This window comes from Vigna unguiculata, chromosome 5, assembly GCF_004118075.2.
Source record: "Vigna unguiculata cultivar IT97K-499-35 chromosome 5, ASM411807v1, whole genome shotgun sequence".
Lineage (NCBI taxonomy): Eukaryota > Viridiplantae > Streptophyta > Magnoliopsida > Fabales > Fabaceae > Vigna > Vigna unguiculata.
This window is the reverse complement of record NC_040283.1, coordinates 6673417-6688884: the sequence shown is the minus strand read 5'-3', so window position 1 is coordinate 6688884 and position 15468 is coordinate 6673417. Positions and strand designations below refer to the sequence as shown.

The window sequence follows — 15468 nt, the reverse complement described above, 5'->3', positions numbered from 1 at the left end:
TATATCTTCGCCGACACTTATTATGAATAATGTGATAAATTGGTTGTTCAATTCATAATGTTAATACCATATTAATAATAATTGATGTTAAATATACTCATGTTGTCACAATTCATAATGTTAAATATACTTATGTTAATATTATATTATGTAAAATGTAAATATCAATTAAGTTGACGCTCAATGTAAGAATAGATCAATTCTAAGTTGACGATAACTTTTTAATAAACAATAAATGAAAATATTTGTGTTAGTGTTAATGTTAATAGAGTTCGCTTAATGTTAAACAATAATAAAGTTGGTTTAATCAATTATAAGTTGTCATTAACTATTTTTAACCTTTTTTAATAAGTAGAAATTTTTATTTTATTGCTAGATTAGAGTCAATTTAATCTATGTTAATTAAAATAAATAAAATTAATATTAAATAGGCTATTTTAGTGTTATATTTATTTTGTTATTTATTTAAATCAGTATGGATTAGCTTCTACTTGTTCGAGTCAACTTATTTGAGTCAACTTTTGACTGAAGCTAAATATGTATTTTTCTGTAGTTGCCTAAAGGCACATTGTGCAACATCAAATTACAGTAGTTAAAATATTCCTTCAACTTTCTCGACACATTACCTTAGATATATTGTAACGTTCCATTTAATTTAGAAACACAATTAAAGAAAACGTCACACATAAGATAGTAAAATCACGCAGTCCTGGGGTTCCCAACATCACCCCTACAAGACCAGGCACACCACGATGCCAACAAAAACAAGATAACAGTTTAACTAAGAGTTTACAATCCAAGGACAACGAATACAGGGGCCATAGCCCTAAAGAAGACATCAAGAAGAGAAGTGTAAGATCCAGCCCAGACGGCTAAGCAGTGGAATCACCATTCCCTTGTTGACCACGAGAACTTCGTCCATCTACTCCCATCAACCAAGTCGATGATCATCGCAAGAAAGAACAGCCACATACAACACAGCCATGCAACGAAACGGGTAAGCTAGAGCCAACAACATATGCATCATAAAGTCAAAAGCATTTTCGTCATCTCACATCCAAATAATCAACCAAACATGTTATGACTTTCAATCAATACACTACGACTCGACTCATCCGGATACGTATAACTTGGTCGGATTCAGCGGATGCTTGCACTTGTGGTGGATACCTCTACTCGACCCTGAGCTGCTCACCCCCGAGCTATGTGTTACAAGTGTTACGATGAATCAAATCTCCCTCACCACAAGGTTAGCCCTTGATGAATTTCAGGCCTCCTGCTACTCTCACCACAGGGGTCAGTCCGCTCTAAGTGAGACTAACTGGCCCCTTAGAGTGTCAGGATGCAGTCCTTACCTTGAATCCTTACCTAGTTATACAGATGGGGCACCACCATGGACACCCACTAACAGGGGCCATGGAATTACGTCCCGACCACTGAAGCGCAACCCCAGAGGTCTCACATAGAGACCCCAAGGAATTTATACGCTGACACGGACCAACATTCATAGCTCAGCAATAAACGAACATACAATCGTATTTACATTTCCATACCAACCCTTGAGATTAATTCCTCATACGCATCATATTTGGAATCCATACCTATGATCATCACCACCCCATGAATCTAGGGCCTCATCTCATATTAAACACGTGCCCCTTTAATTCCAAACCACTCATTCATTTCACATGCCAATATCATACCCAACCCGTCCTACGCAATTCATGAATCATACCAAACATACCTCATATTCCATTATATACATATCACTCATCATACAATCATACTTAACCAAAACAGATCATTCAGGAACAAATAGACATCCAATCGCAGCACTGTCTCGCCCAGCACCTCGCTCAGGCTGAGGGGTCTCGCTCAAGCGAGCCACCCCCTCCGCCTAGGCGAGGCGCAAGAACAAGAGCAACGCGGGATCTCGCTTAAGCGAGGTCCCTCTCGCCTGAGCGAGTTGCCTGCTCGATCAAAAGTCACAGCGGGTCGCCTGGGCGACCATTCATGGAGAAAAAGGCTTAGGCGAGCCTCTGTTAATCTCGCCTAGGCGAGACTAGCTCGCTTGGGCGAGTTTATCAGTGCCCGCCACTGTTTTCACCTGCAACAGACGCAAAGACATACCGCAAGCAACAATCCCACTGTATCATACATCCAAATCAATAGGTAAACACAAAAGAGAATCACCAAGCACACAAAACAGCATACTCGCACTAAACTAACAGAGGATTCTAGCTCTCCGTACCTGGAATAAGCTAGCAAACGACCCAACACTCCCTCGACACCGAACGCACGAGCACAACAGCTCAAGGAGCGAATGGAAGAACTGAAAGGATAGTGAAACAGAAGCACGATATGGGTTACTTGGAAGCCCTAACGGAAAGAAACGAAAAGGAACAATGGAGACGAGAATGGCTAGCATAGTACTTACATGGAGTAGGAGACAACTTCGAACTAGCTCGACAGCGGCAAGTGCCTAACCCTAGCAGAACGTACTTTTGGCGCACTAAGGAAGGTGACGACTACGATTCTGAAAGAGTGAAAGTGGGTGGGGGATTAGGGCAACATAGTAGGGTCTTATATGTTGGGCCAGCCCTTAGGCCCACTTACAAGGGCAGCCCACTAACTTTAGGACAGAAATAAAAAGGGGGTCTTACATATATGTAGTGTCTATATATGACTTAGAAGTGATCATGGATTATAATTTTAATGATGCAAATCATATCAAAATTTTAGATTCAAATAATTAGATCAGATTTTTAATCCAAATCTATTTTTTCAGCATAACTAATTTGGATTTTTCTTTAAAATCCAGATCCAAATATTTGGATCACGATTTAAATCCAGATTTAAATATTTGGATTAAGTTCAAAATTCAGAATCCATTTCTTATAAAAGAAATCTGAATTGAATTTTCTAAAAGTTGTGTCCTTAGGATCGACACGATCGAATTTGACAGAATTTTTGTCAGGACCAACTCGGTCAAATTTCAGCATGGGATCGACTCGATTGACTTTCAATCGTAGGCGACTCAGCCGAATTTTGGTTGAGGCCAGCCGAATTTTGGTTGGGAAAGACTTGGTCAAATTTGGTCGAATTTTGGTTGGAGTCGACTTGGCCAAATTCAAACGAATTTCTATCGAGGCCGAGTTAGCCAAATATGTCCAAATTTCGATTACGACCGAATTTCAATAGGGGATGACGTGGTTGACTATGACCAAATTTGAGACACAACCAACTCGGCAAAATTTTAGTCAGGATTGACTTGATTAAATTCGGCCTAATTTCGGCCAGAGCTAACTTAGCCTAATATGGCCAAATTTTTGCTAGAGCCGACTCAACTGAATTTTCGTCGTGGTCAACTATCGAATTTCGATTGGAGCCAACTAGGGTGAATATGGCCAAATTTTTGTCACGGTCAACTTGGCCTAATAAGGGCAAATTTCGTTCTGGACTGATTCAGTTGAATATGGCCAAATTTGGGTCAGGGCCTACTCAGCCAAATTTTGGTCGAGGTTGGCTCGACTAAATTCATCGATCGGCTGAATATGACTAAATTTTGGTCACGATCGATTCAATTGAATACGACCAAATTTCGTCTGAGACTGATTTGGCTGAATATGACAAAGTTTGGGTTAGGGCCTACTCGGCCAAATTTTAGATGGGCCCAACTCGACTGAATTCGACCGAATTTCAACCTTACTGACTTGGCTAAATACGACCAAAATCTCGACCTTCAGCCTAACTCAAATAAAAATTTAGATTCATAATTTAGATTCGATTTTTTGAATTATCTATATTTGAAAATCTAGATTTAGAGAATGGATATCCAATCCATAAAATATATAAAATATAAATTAAATTGAAATTGATATCCAATAAAATAGATTTTAAATGGATTGAATTTTTAATAAAATGAATCTTAAATAGATTGCATTAGAGTAAAAGTAGTTTGGATCAAGAAGATTGAATTTTTTATGAATAACTCCAACGAGCTTTAATACTTCATGTTTTGCAAAACTCATACTAATATGCACCCAAACACTTCTATGAAACACTTCATATAATGTTCTTCGTACTTCTTTTTGGCACTTGTTATTACCATTATTCTAAAGAAGTTATTGTAGAATCAATAATGCCTTGAATAGTTGTGTTTATTCACTAAATCTTTTTTGTATACATTAAGAAAGACTCAATAGGAGATTTCTTATAATCAAAGACTGTGAGTAGTCGTGTAATTAATATCAATGGTAAAAATATAGTGTTACAATTTCATGTGAAACATCACTCCAGTTACAACAAATGTCAAATGTCAGGTATACATTTCTTTTAAAGCATTTACAACTTTTCAGATTCTAAGATTTTCATACATGAACGTTTCTAGATGTTTGCATCAATTTTTTATTATCAATTCTATTTACTTAATTTTTATGTATTGATTTCCTAAGTCATAAACTTTAAATTGTGCATTTGTATCAGAAAAAAAAAAAAAGTAGCCCTGGTAGAAACCAATAAAGCAAAGGTCTCAATTGTAAAGGGAGCATGGAAGTAGTTGTTTCTACGGCAACCGAGAATGCACTGCAAATTGCAACACGTGTAGTGAAACGACAGTTTAGCTACTTTTTTAATTACAATGACAAATTCGAAGAGGTTAAATGTTACATTGAGATGTTGGATAATACTAGGAAGAGGATACAACATCAAGTTAATAATGCAGAAATGAATGCAGAAGAAATTGAAGATGATGTTCAACATTGCTTAAAGCAGTTAGATGAGAAGATAGAAAAGTATGAACTTTTTATTAATGATGAATATCATTCAAAGACAAGATGCTCAATTGGTTTCTTTCCAAATAACTTGTCGCTGAGGTATCGATTGGGCAGAAATGCTACAAAAATGGTAGAGGAAATGAAAGCAGATGAACTTTGGAATAAGAAGTTTGATGAAGTTTCCTATCGAGTACTCCCGTCCATTAATGCTGCTTTGACAAACACTAGCTATGAAAGCTTTGCATCAAGAGAAAAAACTATCAATGTGTGTATGCAAGCACTAGAAGACTCTACAATTAATATGATTGGCCTTTATGGTGTTGGTGGTGTGGGTAAGACCACTTTGGTCAAAGAAGTTGCTAAGAAAGCTCAAGAAAAGAAGTTGTTCAATGTGGTGGTTATTGCAAATATAACAAGAAATCCTAACATCTTAAAAATTCAAGGACAAATTGCTGAGATGTTAGGAATGAGATTGGAAGAGGAAAGCGAGATCGTAAGAGCAGATCGCATTCGAAAGAGATTAAAGAACGAAAAGGAGAACACCCTCATAATCCTAGATGATCTATGGGATGGGTTGGACTTGAATAGATTGGGGATTCCAATTAGTGATGAAAATAATGGAAGCCAACAAGATGTCAATGATATATCTGATTCAAGTTTCGATAAGATGGAAAAAGAAGAGTTATCTTCCGATTTTAATAACATGACAGAAGAGAATATATCTGAAGATCCCAAAAGATGCAAAATTCTTCTAACATCTAGAAGAAAACAAGTATTGTGTAATCAAATGGATGTGAAGGAAAGATCAACTTTCTCTGTTGGAGTCCTTAATGAAACTGAGGGAAAGACTTTACTTAAGAAACTCGCTGGAATACACAGCCAAAATTTAGTGTATGATGAGAAAGCCGTTGAAATTGCAAGAATGTGTGATGGGTTGCCTATTGCATTGGTTTCCATAGGAAGGGCACTAAAGAATAAAAGTTCCTTCGTATGGGAGGATATCTATCAACAAATGAAAAAGAAAAGTTTTATGGAAGGGCAAGAGCCTATTGAGTTCTCTATAAAGCTAAGTTATGATCATCTAAAAAATGAGCAGCTCAAGTGTATTTTTTTACATTGTGCAAGAATGGGAAATGATGCTTTGGTTATGGACTTGGTCAAATTTTGTATTGGTTTGGGTTTAATACAAGGAGTCCACACAATTAGAGAAGCGAGAAACAAAGTAAATATGTTGATAGAAGAGTTAAAAGAATCAAGTTTGGTAGGGGCAAGTTACTCTGGTGACCGCTTCAACATGCATGACATTGTACGTGATGTTGCTCTTTCAATATCTTCCAAAGAAAAGCAAATGTTCTTTATGAAAAATGGCATACTCGATGAGTGGCCTCACAAATATCAACTTGAGAGGTACACTGCTATTTTTTTACACTATTGTTATATCAATGATGATCTTCCTGGGAGTATATATTGTCCTAGACTTGAAGTCTTACATATTGACAATAAAGATCAGTTTTTGAAAATACCAGATGACTTTTTCAAAGACATGATTGAACTCAGAGTCTTGATATTGACTGGTTTTAATCTGCCATGTTTACCTTCTTCAATTATATGCTTATCAAAACTAAGAATGCTTTGTTTGGAAAAGTGCACTCTAGGACAGAACTTATCAATCATTGGAGAGTTAAAAAAACTACGAATTCTTACTCTGTCAGGGTCTAACATTGAAAGTTTGCCCTTTGAGTTTGGGCAACTAGATAAACTTCAACTTCTTGACTTAAGTAATTGCTCAAAATTAAGTGTCATACCTTCCAACGTCATTTCAAGGATGAACATTTTGGAAGAATTCTATATGAGAGACACCTTGATTCTATGGGAGGCCAAGGAGATGATCCAAAATAAAAATGCTAGTCTTTCTGAGTTGAGACACTTGAATCAGTTGCGAAACCTGGACTTACACATTCAGAATGTTGCTCACGTTCCACAAAACTTGTTTTTTGATAAGTTGGATAGCTACAAGATTATCATTGGTGAATTCAACATGCTCATAGAGGGAGAATTCAAAATCCCTGACAAGTATGAAGTGGTGAAACTTTTGGTATTGAACCTAAAAGAAGGTATTGACATTCATTCTGAAACATGGGTTAAAATGTTGTTCAAAAATGTTGAGTATTTACTGTTGGGAGAACTCATTGATGTCCATGATGTTTTCTATGAGTTAAATGTTGAAGGATTTCAAAATTTGAAACATTTATCTATTGTAAACAACATTGGCCTTCAATATATTATTAACTCAGTGGATCGATTCCACCCTTTATTAGCTTTTCCCAAATTGGAGTCGTTGTATCTTTACAAATTGTATAGTTTGGAGAAACTATGTAACAATCAACTTCTAGAGGCCTCTTTCTGCAGATTAAAAACTATCAAGATTAAATCATGTGACAAATTGGAAAACCTTTTCCCATTGTTCATGGTTAGACTCCTTACCGTGCTTGAAAATATTGAAGTGTGTGATTGTGATTCTTTGAAAGACATAGTTGCTATTGAAAGACAACCACATAATGACAGTGATGACAATATCGAGTTTCCTCAGTTACGACTTTTGACATTAAAGTCCTTACCAGCATTTACTTGTTTGTATTACAATTATAAGATGCCTTGTAGTGCACAATTACTGGAAGAAAAAGGGAGAAGCATGAACAGAGATATTATTATTGAAGTTGAGAAAGATGGCACAAATTCCTGCCTTTCACTATTCAATGAAAAGGTAATGTAAAACATTATCAAAAATATGTATCCTCTAAAATCCTTTACAATCTTTAATTAAATTTGATTGTTATTCTTCAAAATCTTATTGTTTAGAAATTTATTAATCTTACAGATTTCGATTCCAAAACTAGAATCATTGGAGTTATCCTCGATCAACATCCAAAAGATATGGAGTGACCAATGTCAGCATTGTTTTCAAAATTTGCTTACGTTAAATGTGACAGATTGTGGTAATTTGAAATATTTATTGTCATTCTCCATGGCTGTAAGTTTGGTGAATCTCCAAAGTCTTTCTGTAAGTGATTGTGAAATGATGGAGGATATATTTCGTCCAGAAGATGATGAGGTGTGTGGATTTTTTAGTATCTAGTTTGATTCTTATTATCATTTGTTGTAGAATTAATTGCATTAACTGTTGAGGTCTTTTAGTTGCTTATCTAACTACGAATTTTTCCTGTAGGGGAATATTGATAATGTTTTTCCTAAGTTAAAGAAAATGGAGATCACCTGCATGGAGAAACTCAATAGCATTTGGCAACCCCATATCGGTCTTCATTCCTTTCACAGTTTAGACTCTTTGGTAATAAAGGAGTGTCACAAACTTGTAACGATTTTTCCTAGTTTTATGGGGCAAAAATTTCAGAGTCTTCAAAGCTTGACCATTACTAATTGCAAGTTAGTGGAAAACATATTTGATTTTGAGATGATTCCACAAACTTCTGATATAAATGAAACACAGTTGCATAAAATAGTTCTACAAAATCTGTCAAATTTAGTGAGCATATGGAAGGATGACACTTGTGAAATACTTAAATATAATAATCTGCAAAACATAACAGTTTCTGGGAGTCCAAATTTAAGTTATCTCTTTCCACTTTCTATTACCAATGACCTAGAAAATTTGGAAGTTCTTGATGTAAGGAGCTGTAGGGCAATGAAAGAGATTGTTGCTGTGGACAAAGGTACAAATGAAAATGTTATCACCTTTAAGTTTCCTCGTCTAAACTATCTATCATTACAATCATTATTTGAACTTATGAGTTTTTACGGGAGAGCTCATACTTTGGAGTGGCCATCATTGAAGAGATTGTTGATATTAAGATGTGGTAAGCTTGAAGGGATCAATACAGATATCTCAAACTCACAAGTGAAACCAATTGTTTTGGCTACAGAAAAGGTAAATAATAGAAAACATGAATTAAAAACCTCTCATTATAGGATGTGAAAATATCTTGATGAAAAATTGGTTCCAAATATGCTTTGGTGATGATAATATTTGTATTTATATGTTTGTTAGGTGATATACAACTTGGAATATATGGCAATGAGCTTCAGGGAAGTAGAGTGGTTGCAGAATTACATTTACAATGTTCACAGAATGCAAAATCTACAAACAGTTGTGTTGCACGGGTTGAAGAATGTTGAAGTTCTCTTCTGGATTTTGCATAGACTTCCCAATTTGAAAAGGTTAACATTGGGGTTCTGTCATTTGAAAAGGATTTGGGCCCCTGCAAGTCTTATTTCACGTGAAAAAATTGGAGTTGTTATGCAACTTCAAGCGTTGGAACTAAAAAACATTTGGCCTCTGGAGGAGATTGGTTTTGAGCATGAGGTGCTTCTGCAAAGGGTAGAACGTTTAATCATTCAAAGGTGTACCAAATTGAAATTTTTGGCGTCATCCTCGGTATCTTTTAGTTTCTTAACATATTTAGAAGTGACAAATTGTATGTTGAAGAATTTGATGACATGCTCAACCGCTAAAACCTTGATTCAACTCAAAACGATGAAGGTAAGTTCCTGTCCAATGATTGCGGAAATCATTTCAGAGAATGAAGGGGAAAAAGTACAAGAAATTGAGTTTAAACTATTGAGATCCTTAGAACTGATTTCTCTACAAAATCTCACAAGTTTCATGAGTGTTGATAAGTGTGACTTAAAGTTTCCTGTGCTGGAAAATTTAGTAGTGAGTGAATGTCCTAAAATGACGAAATTCTCCAAAGTTCAAAGTGCTCCAAATCTACAAAAAATACAAGTTGTAGCCACAGAAAAAGACAAATGGTACTGGGAAGGTGATTTAAATGCAACTCTGAAGAAACATTTCACACATCAGGTACGAATCATAATATTTATTTATGATCGGTAAACCATCAATACTTTTCATTTCATTTAAAACAGGGGTAACTGTCATAGTTGAAAAACATATATAAATTGCATGTTGTTGCGTTTGTGTAATATAATTTGAAGCAAGGCCTTTGTGGAATACCAAAACAGATTTTACTTTTTTCAAGAAAACTTCAGTAATATTTCTTGTACATTATTTTCACTTCTAATGATGAGTTTTTTTGGCGTCTAAGGTGTCTTTTGAGTATTCAAAGCATATGAAGTTGAAGGATTATCCGGAGATGAAAGAAATTTGTCAAGGCAAACCTGTTTTTCAAGATAATTTCTTTGGCAGCTTAAAAAAATTGGAATTTGATGCAACAAGTAAAAGAGAGATTGTACTTCCATCTTATGTGCTACCTTACTTGAAGAACTTAGAAGAACTGAATGTAGAAAGCTGTAAATCAGCACGAGTAATATTTGACATAGATGACTGTGAGATCAAGGAAACAGTCTTTCGTTTAAAAAAGCTTACTTTAAAAGACTTGTCAAATATGAAATGGATATGGAACAAAAACCCTCAAGGAATAGTCAATTTTCCCAATTTGGAAGAAGTGTTAGTAAATAATTGTGGGACCTTGGTAACATTGTTCCCATCAACTCTTGCCAGAAATCTTAGTAAGCTTAAGACACTCACAATACATAACTGTTGCAAGTTGGTAGAAATTGTTGAAAAGAAAGAAGAGAGGGAGGAGGAAATAACAGAAATGTTTGAATTTCCTTGTTTGTCGAAGTTGTTTCTTTGGAATTTGCCAATGCTTGTTTGCTTTTATCCTAGACAACACAATCTCAAATGCCCTACATTAGAAAGGTTGCATGTGGCATACTGTCGTAAGTTGAAGCTATTCACATCACAAACTCAGCATAGTGAACAACATCATATGTTCTTGATTGAAGAGGTGATTAATGTTTTCATTTCCATTTGTTTTCATAATTTTTCTCTTTCTAATTGAAATCATTTGATCTTGGTAGGTTGTTCCCAAACTGAAGGAAGTGATACTCAATGAGGAAAACATGACCTTGTTGAACGATGGACATTCACCAGATCTCCTTCACAGAGTAAATTATCTTGACTTGTCTTCTGAAGATTATGAAAATAAGAAAGATAGTTTACCTTTCGATTTCCTTAAAAAGGTACCCAATTTAGAATATCTTGTTGTGAGACAATGCTTTGGTCTGAAAGAGATATTTCCCTCAGAAAAACTAGATGGTGATGATCATGATGGAATATTACTAGCTGGATTGAATAAATTAAGCCTAAATAAACTTCTTGAGTTGGAGTCTATAGGGTTAGATCACCCTTGGATAAAGCCATACACTGAAAAACTTCAAGGATTAGCAGTTATTAAGTGTCCTCGTTTGGACAAATTGGTGAATTGTGTTACATCTTTCATCAATTTGAAGCAGCTGATTGTGAAAAACTGTAAAAGAATGAAGTATCTATTCACATTTTCAACAGCCAAAAGTTTGGGAAAGCTTGAGACTCTACGTATAGAGAATTGTGAGTTAATGAAAGAGATAATAGAAAAAGAAGATGAAAATGGTTGTCATGAGATCATATTTGGACGACTCACAAAATTATGGTTGTACTCTCTACCAAGACTGGTAAGCTTTTATTCAGGAAATGGCACTTTGAAATTCTCATCTCTGCAAATAATGAGACTATTTAAATGTCCCAATATGAAAAGTTTCTCACAAAGAGACACAAATGCACCAATGTTTTATGGAATTAAATCTTCAACGGATTCTGATATAACCTTCCATTCGGATCTCAACATGACTGTTGAAAGTTTGTTCCACGAGCAGGTAAGGAATTTATTATCCAAATTGAGTGTCGTTTATTTATATTGAACTAAGAGGTGACTATATATTTTTCACTTAAATTTTCTATAGATTTTACTTTTAGTCTTGAAAAACAACATCAATTTGAATTTTACTGCAAAATTATTGTATATATGTAAATTAATTATGCATATGAGGCTTGTCAATTATTCTGACATTCACTTTTGGTGACTTTTAAGGGGTTTTTCGAATATTCAAAGCAAATGATTCTAGGAGATTATCTTGAGACGAGGGGATTTTTTCCACCAAAATTTTTTGGCAGTTTAAAGAAATTAGAATTTGATGGATCAAGTAAAGGAGATACTGTTATTCCATCTAATGTACTTCCTCACCTGAAGAGTTTGGAAGAATTGACGGTGCATAGCTCTGATGAGGTGCAGGTAATATTTGGTATGGATGATAGCCGGGCCAAGAGCAAACATATAGTCTTTCACTTGAAAAAACTTATTTTAAAAGACTTGTCAAATTTGAAATGTATATTGAACAAAAATCTCGAAGGAAGTGTCAGCTTTCCCAATTTGCAAGAACTGTTCGTTGATGCTTGTGGAAGTTTGGTAACATTGTTTGCGAGAAATCTTGAGACACTTGAAATGCACAAGTGTGACAAGTTGGTAGAAATTGTTGGGAATGAAGAGGCAACTGAAAATGGAACAACTGAAATATTAATGTTTGAATTCCCATGTTTGTCTTCATTAACTCTCTATAACCTAACACAGCTCAGTTGCTTTTATTCTGGGAAACACCATCTAGAATGTCCCCAGTTAGAAATTTTACATGTGGCTTACTGTCCCAAGTTGAATCTATTCTCATCAAAAATTCATGGTAGTCACAAAGAAACAGCTGCAGAGGCTCCAATAAACTGCCTACAACAACCTCTATTCATGGTTGAAAAGGTGACAACATTAAGTATATTCCTCAATTTCATTGTATATATATTTTTCAATGTTTGTGTTTGCTTCTCTTTTCAATGTTCATTTTTCAACTTCTTCCTTCTAACTTTATTTTGAATTGGTTTGGCTTGAATTGAATCTAGGTTGTTCCCAAACTTAGGGGGTTGACACTGAATGAGAAAAACATGATGTTGTTGAGCGATGAACATGTGCCAGAAAACTACCTCACCAAATTAAATCTTCTCCGGCTATGCTTTGAGGATGATAAAAATGAGAAAGATAGTTTACCTTTAGATTTCCTGCACAAGGTACCCAATTTGGAACATTTTCGAATGCAGAGATGTTTTGGTGTCAAAGAGATATTTCCCTCTCAGAAATTGCAAGTTTATGATGGAATTCCTGCGTCATTGAAAGGATTAACCCTGTTTGAACTTAACGAGCTTGAGTCAATAGGGTTGGAGCACCCATGGGTAAGTCCATACTCTGAAAAGCTTCAAATATTAAGGGTTGTCAATTGCCCTCTGTTGCAAAATTTAGGGTGTGGCGCAATGTCTTTCATCAATCTGAAAGAGTTGTATGTGAAGGACTGTGATCGAATGGAGTATTTATTCACATTTTCAACTGCAAAATGTTTGGGGCAACTTCAAACCCTAATTATAAAAAAGTGTGAATCAATAAAAGAAATAGCAAAAATTGAAGATGCAGATGGTTGTGATGATAAGATCATATTTGAAAAACTCACAGCATTGAAGTTGTATTCCTTACCTCGACTACAGAGCTTTTTATCAGGGAATGCCACTCTGCAATTTTCATGTTTAAAATATGCAAATGTAATTGATTGCCCCAACATGAAAACTTTCGCTGAAGGAGTCCTCAATGCCCCAAGAATTTTGCGGATTGAAACACAATTCGAGGATTCGGATTCATTCCTCGGTAGTAATGATCTTCCAAAGGTTGCTTCAAAGACAGGTGAAGAATTTATTATCTACATTCAACTGTTTCATATTTTTTAATTTTTCTCACAATTTTAGGTTAATATTTTAAAAGTCTTTTTTTGATATTAAACTCTAACATCCCAATTAAACCCTCAAATTAATTTTGTTTATCAGCTAAGAGTATAGTTGGAAGACTTGCCTCGTTCTACAAGCAAAGGAATAGGTTATGAAAGCACACTAAAAGCATATCAGAGTCTTCTTTGCTCCTCCACACTTCACACTTCAACAGAACGTATATGCTACGTTCTGTCTGAGGCAACTTATGGAAACACAAATATCAGTTTTATTATGACACACTTCCTTCAATAGTCTGATACAGTTTTATTCTAACCTCTTTCAGTTGGTGTTTCATTTGGTTTAATGAAACATTCATATGACAAAAATAAAAGAATGTTTATAATGATATTGACTTTTGCATTTTAAAGTTTTTCGATGTTCAAAACAAAAATTTTAAAAGTACTAGAGTTAAATGAGTATGTTGATTTAAGTCTAACGTTAGCTGGTTAAAGATTAATGTTGATTGTGCTGATCATGCTTCAAATGGTAGTATATTTAAAGATTAGTGAATTATTCATTTTGAATTATACTAAACCTTTTTTTTAACTTTATTACATATAATCTTGACCTCAAACACAATAACAGGAACCTGGGATTAAATAAGCATATCCAGCACTTACCTAGATAACTCAACCATTATTTACCTTTCTCGGTCAACTCAATTTATGAAGTCTTCCATGAATCAACAAAAGAACGTAGACTAAATCTGATCATGTCTTTCTTTGTTTCCATCCCAAAATTTCTCTCTACAATGGAAAGTGAAATAAAATTTTTAGGACCAAGAGCAAACTCATACTTTATGACACAAAAAAATGAAAACAACACTAATTTAATTTAAAGCATGTATCACAAAAATCAAAGCAAACCGGAGATTCACAACCAACAGCCATTAAATTCTCACAAAAAAATCAAGTGAAACTCCCACCATAAAAAAAAATACAGGAAAATAATAAAAAATCAAACCTTCCCACTTATTATGATACACATGTGCTAACTCACGAAGCACGTTTGTTACAGCATCTCCATCTCCAACATTTTTTCATCTAAAAAACAAAAACAAAATTAAAAACAATTTTAAACTTTAAGAAGAAAAAAAATCACACCGCAGAGGACTCCTTAAAATGAAAAAAATGTTACCATGTAAGTTTTACCGAAACAGAGAACTATAATAGAGGAAAGTAAAAATAGAAAAAGATAAGTATTTGACCCAAAAATATGAAGTCTTTGAATATCAGCTTGGTGAAAACAGATGAAGATTTTTAAACAATAGGCATGTGAGAGGAATTTTTGAATAATAGGTCTGTGAAGTCTTTGAAAAAATATTAGTTTCTTCATTTAACTAAGTTTTATTTTGTTTTCTTCTTTTTTAAATATTTTCTGATTAAGATACTTTAAAAAAACTTCCTTCTTCAATTTGTATTATTTATAGATTAGTAACTACTTGACTTCGGTTTTCTTTGATGGACCCATATAAATGGACCATGGACCAGCAAAGTAGACCTAAACTATTGATGAAGGAAATGACATTTTACTCTTTGATTAATGTGAACACTTTTTTGTCAGGTTAAATTTATATTTAAAATATTTAAATATTAAAATTTTGTTAAGTTACGTTCCATCGTTATTACGTCTCTAAATTTTTTATTTTAAATTGATAGTATATATAAGGCAATTATTTCTATTAAATACATATAAAATATTGTGTTTCATAACGGACAAAAACAAATTTATCTACTTGTAATATACATATCAACCACCCGTTTCTTATAATTGAAGGATTAAAATAAATTTGTTTAAAAAATATTATAATATCAGAATTATAGAGAATTGAATGATGTTATAAATTTATATTCTTTTACTTTTACTTATAAAATTAATTTTTAATTATTATATAATCTAAGATAAAAAAAACTTATTTGACATTATATTTTAAAATAATGTTCAAATACTTTTACTTAAAACAATAAACAAATAAATTGATAA

At 34.1% G+C, this 15468-nt stretch overlaps 1 protein-coding gene across 1 annotated transcript; it reads left to right on the top strand.

The window, feature by feature from the left end:
• Nucleotides 1-4548: 4548 nt before the first annotated feature.
• On the top strand, nucleotides 4549-13852 carry LOC114183055. Its single transcript, XM_028069896.1, has 9 exons — nucleotides 4549-7539; nucleotides 7654-7887; nucleotides 8002-8718; nucleotides 8839-9651; nucleotides 9896-10600; nucleotides 10674-11507; nucleotides 11723-12436; nucleotides 12577-13402; nucleotides 13543-13852. Exons 1-9 carry the CDS (start codon nucleotides 4549-4551, stop codon nucleotides 13596-13598), a joined length of 7890 nt encoding a protein of 2629 aa, XP_027925697.1. The 3' UTR covers nucleotides 13599-13852.
• The last annotated feature ends 1616 nt before the right edge of the window (nucleotides 13853-15468 follow it).

Excerpts from the sequence above, each read along its gene's own strand:
- LOC114183055 (XM_028069896.1), top strand. The coding sequence starts at position 4,549 with ATGGAAGTAGTTGTTTCTACGGCAACCGAGAATGCACTGCAAATTGCA. Across the intron at positions 11,508-11,722 it reads AAAGTTTGTTCCACGAGCAG|GGGTTTTTCGAATATTCAAA; the intron begins GTAAGGAATTTA and ends GTGACTTTTAAG. Across the intron at positions 12,437-12,576 it reads CTCTATTCATGGTTGAAAAG|GTTGTTCCCAAACTTAGGGG; the intron begins GTGACAACATTA and ends AATTGAATCTAG.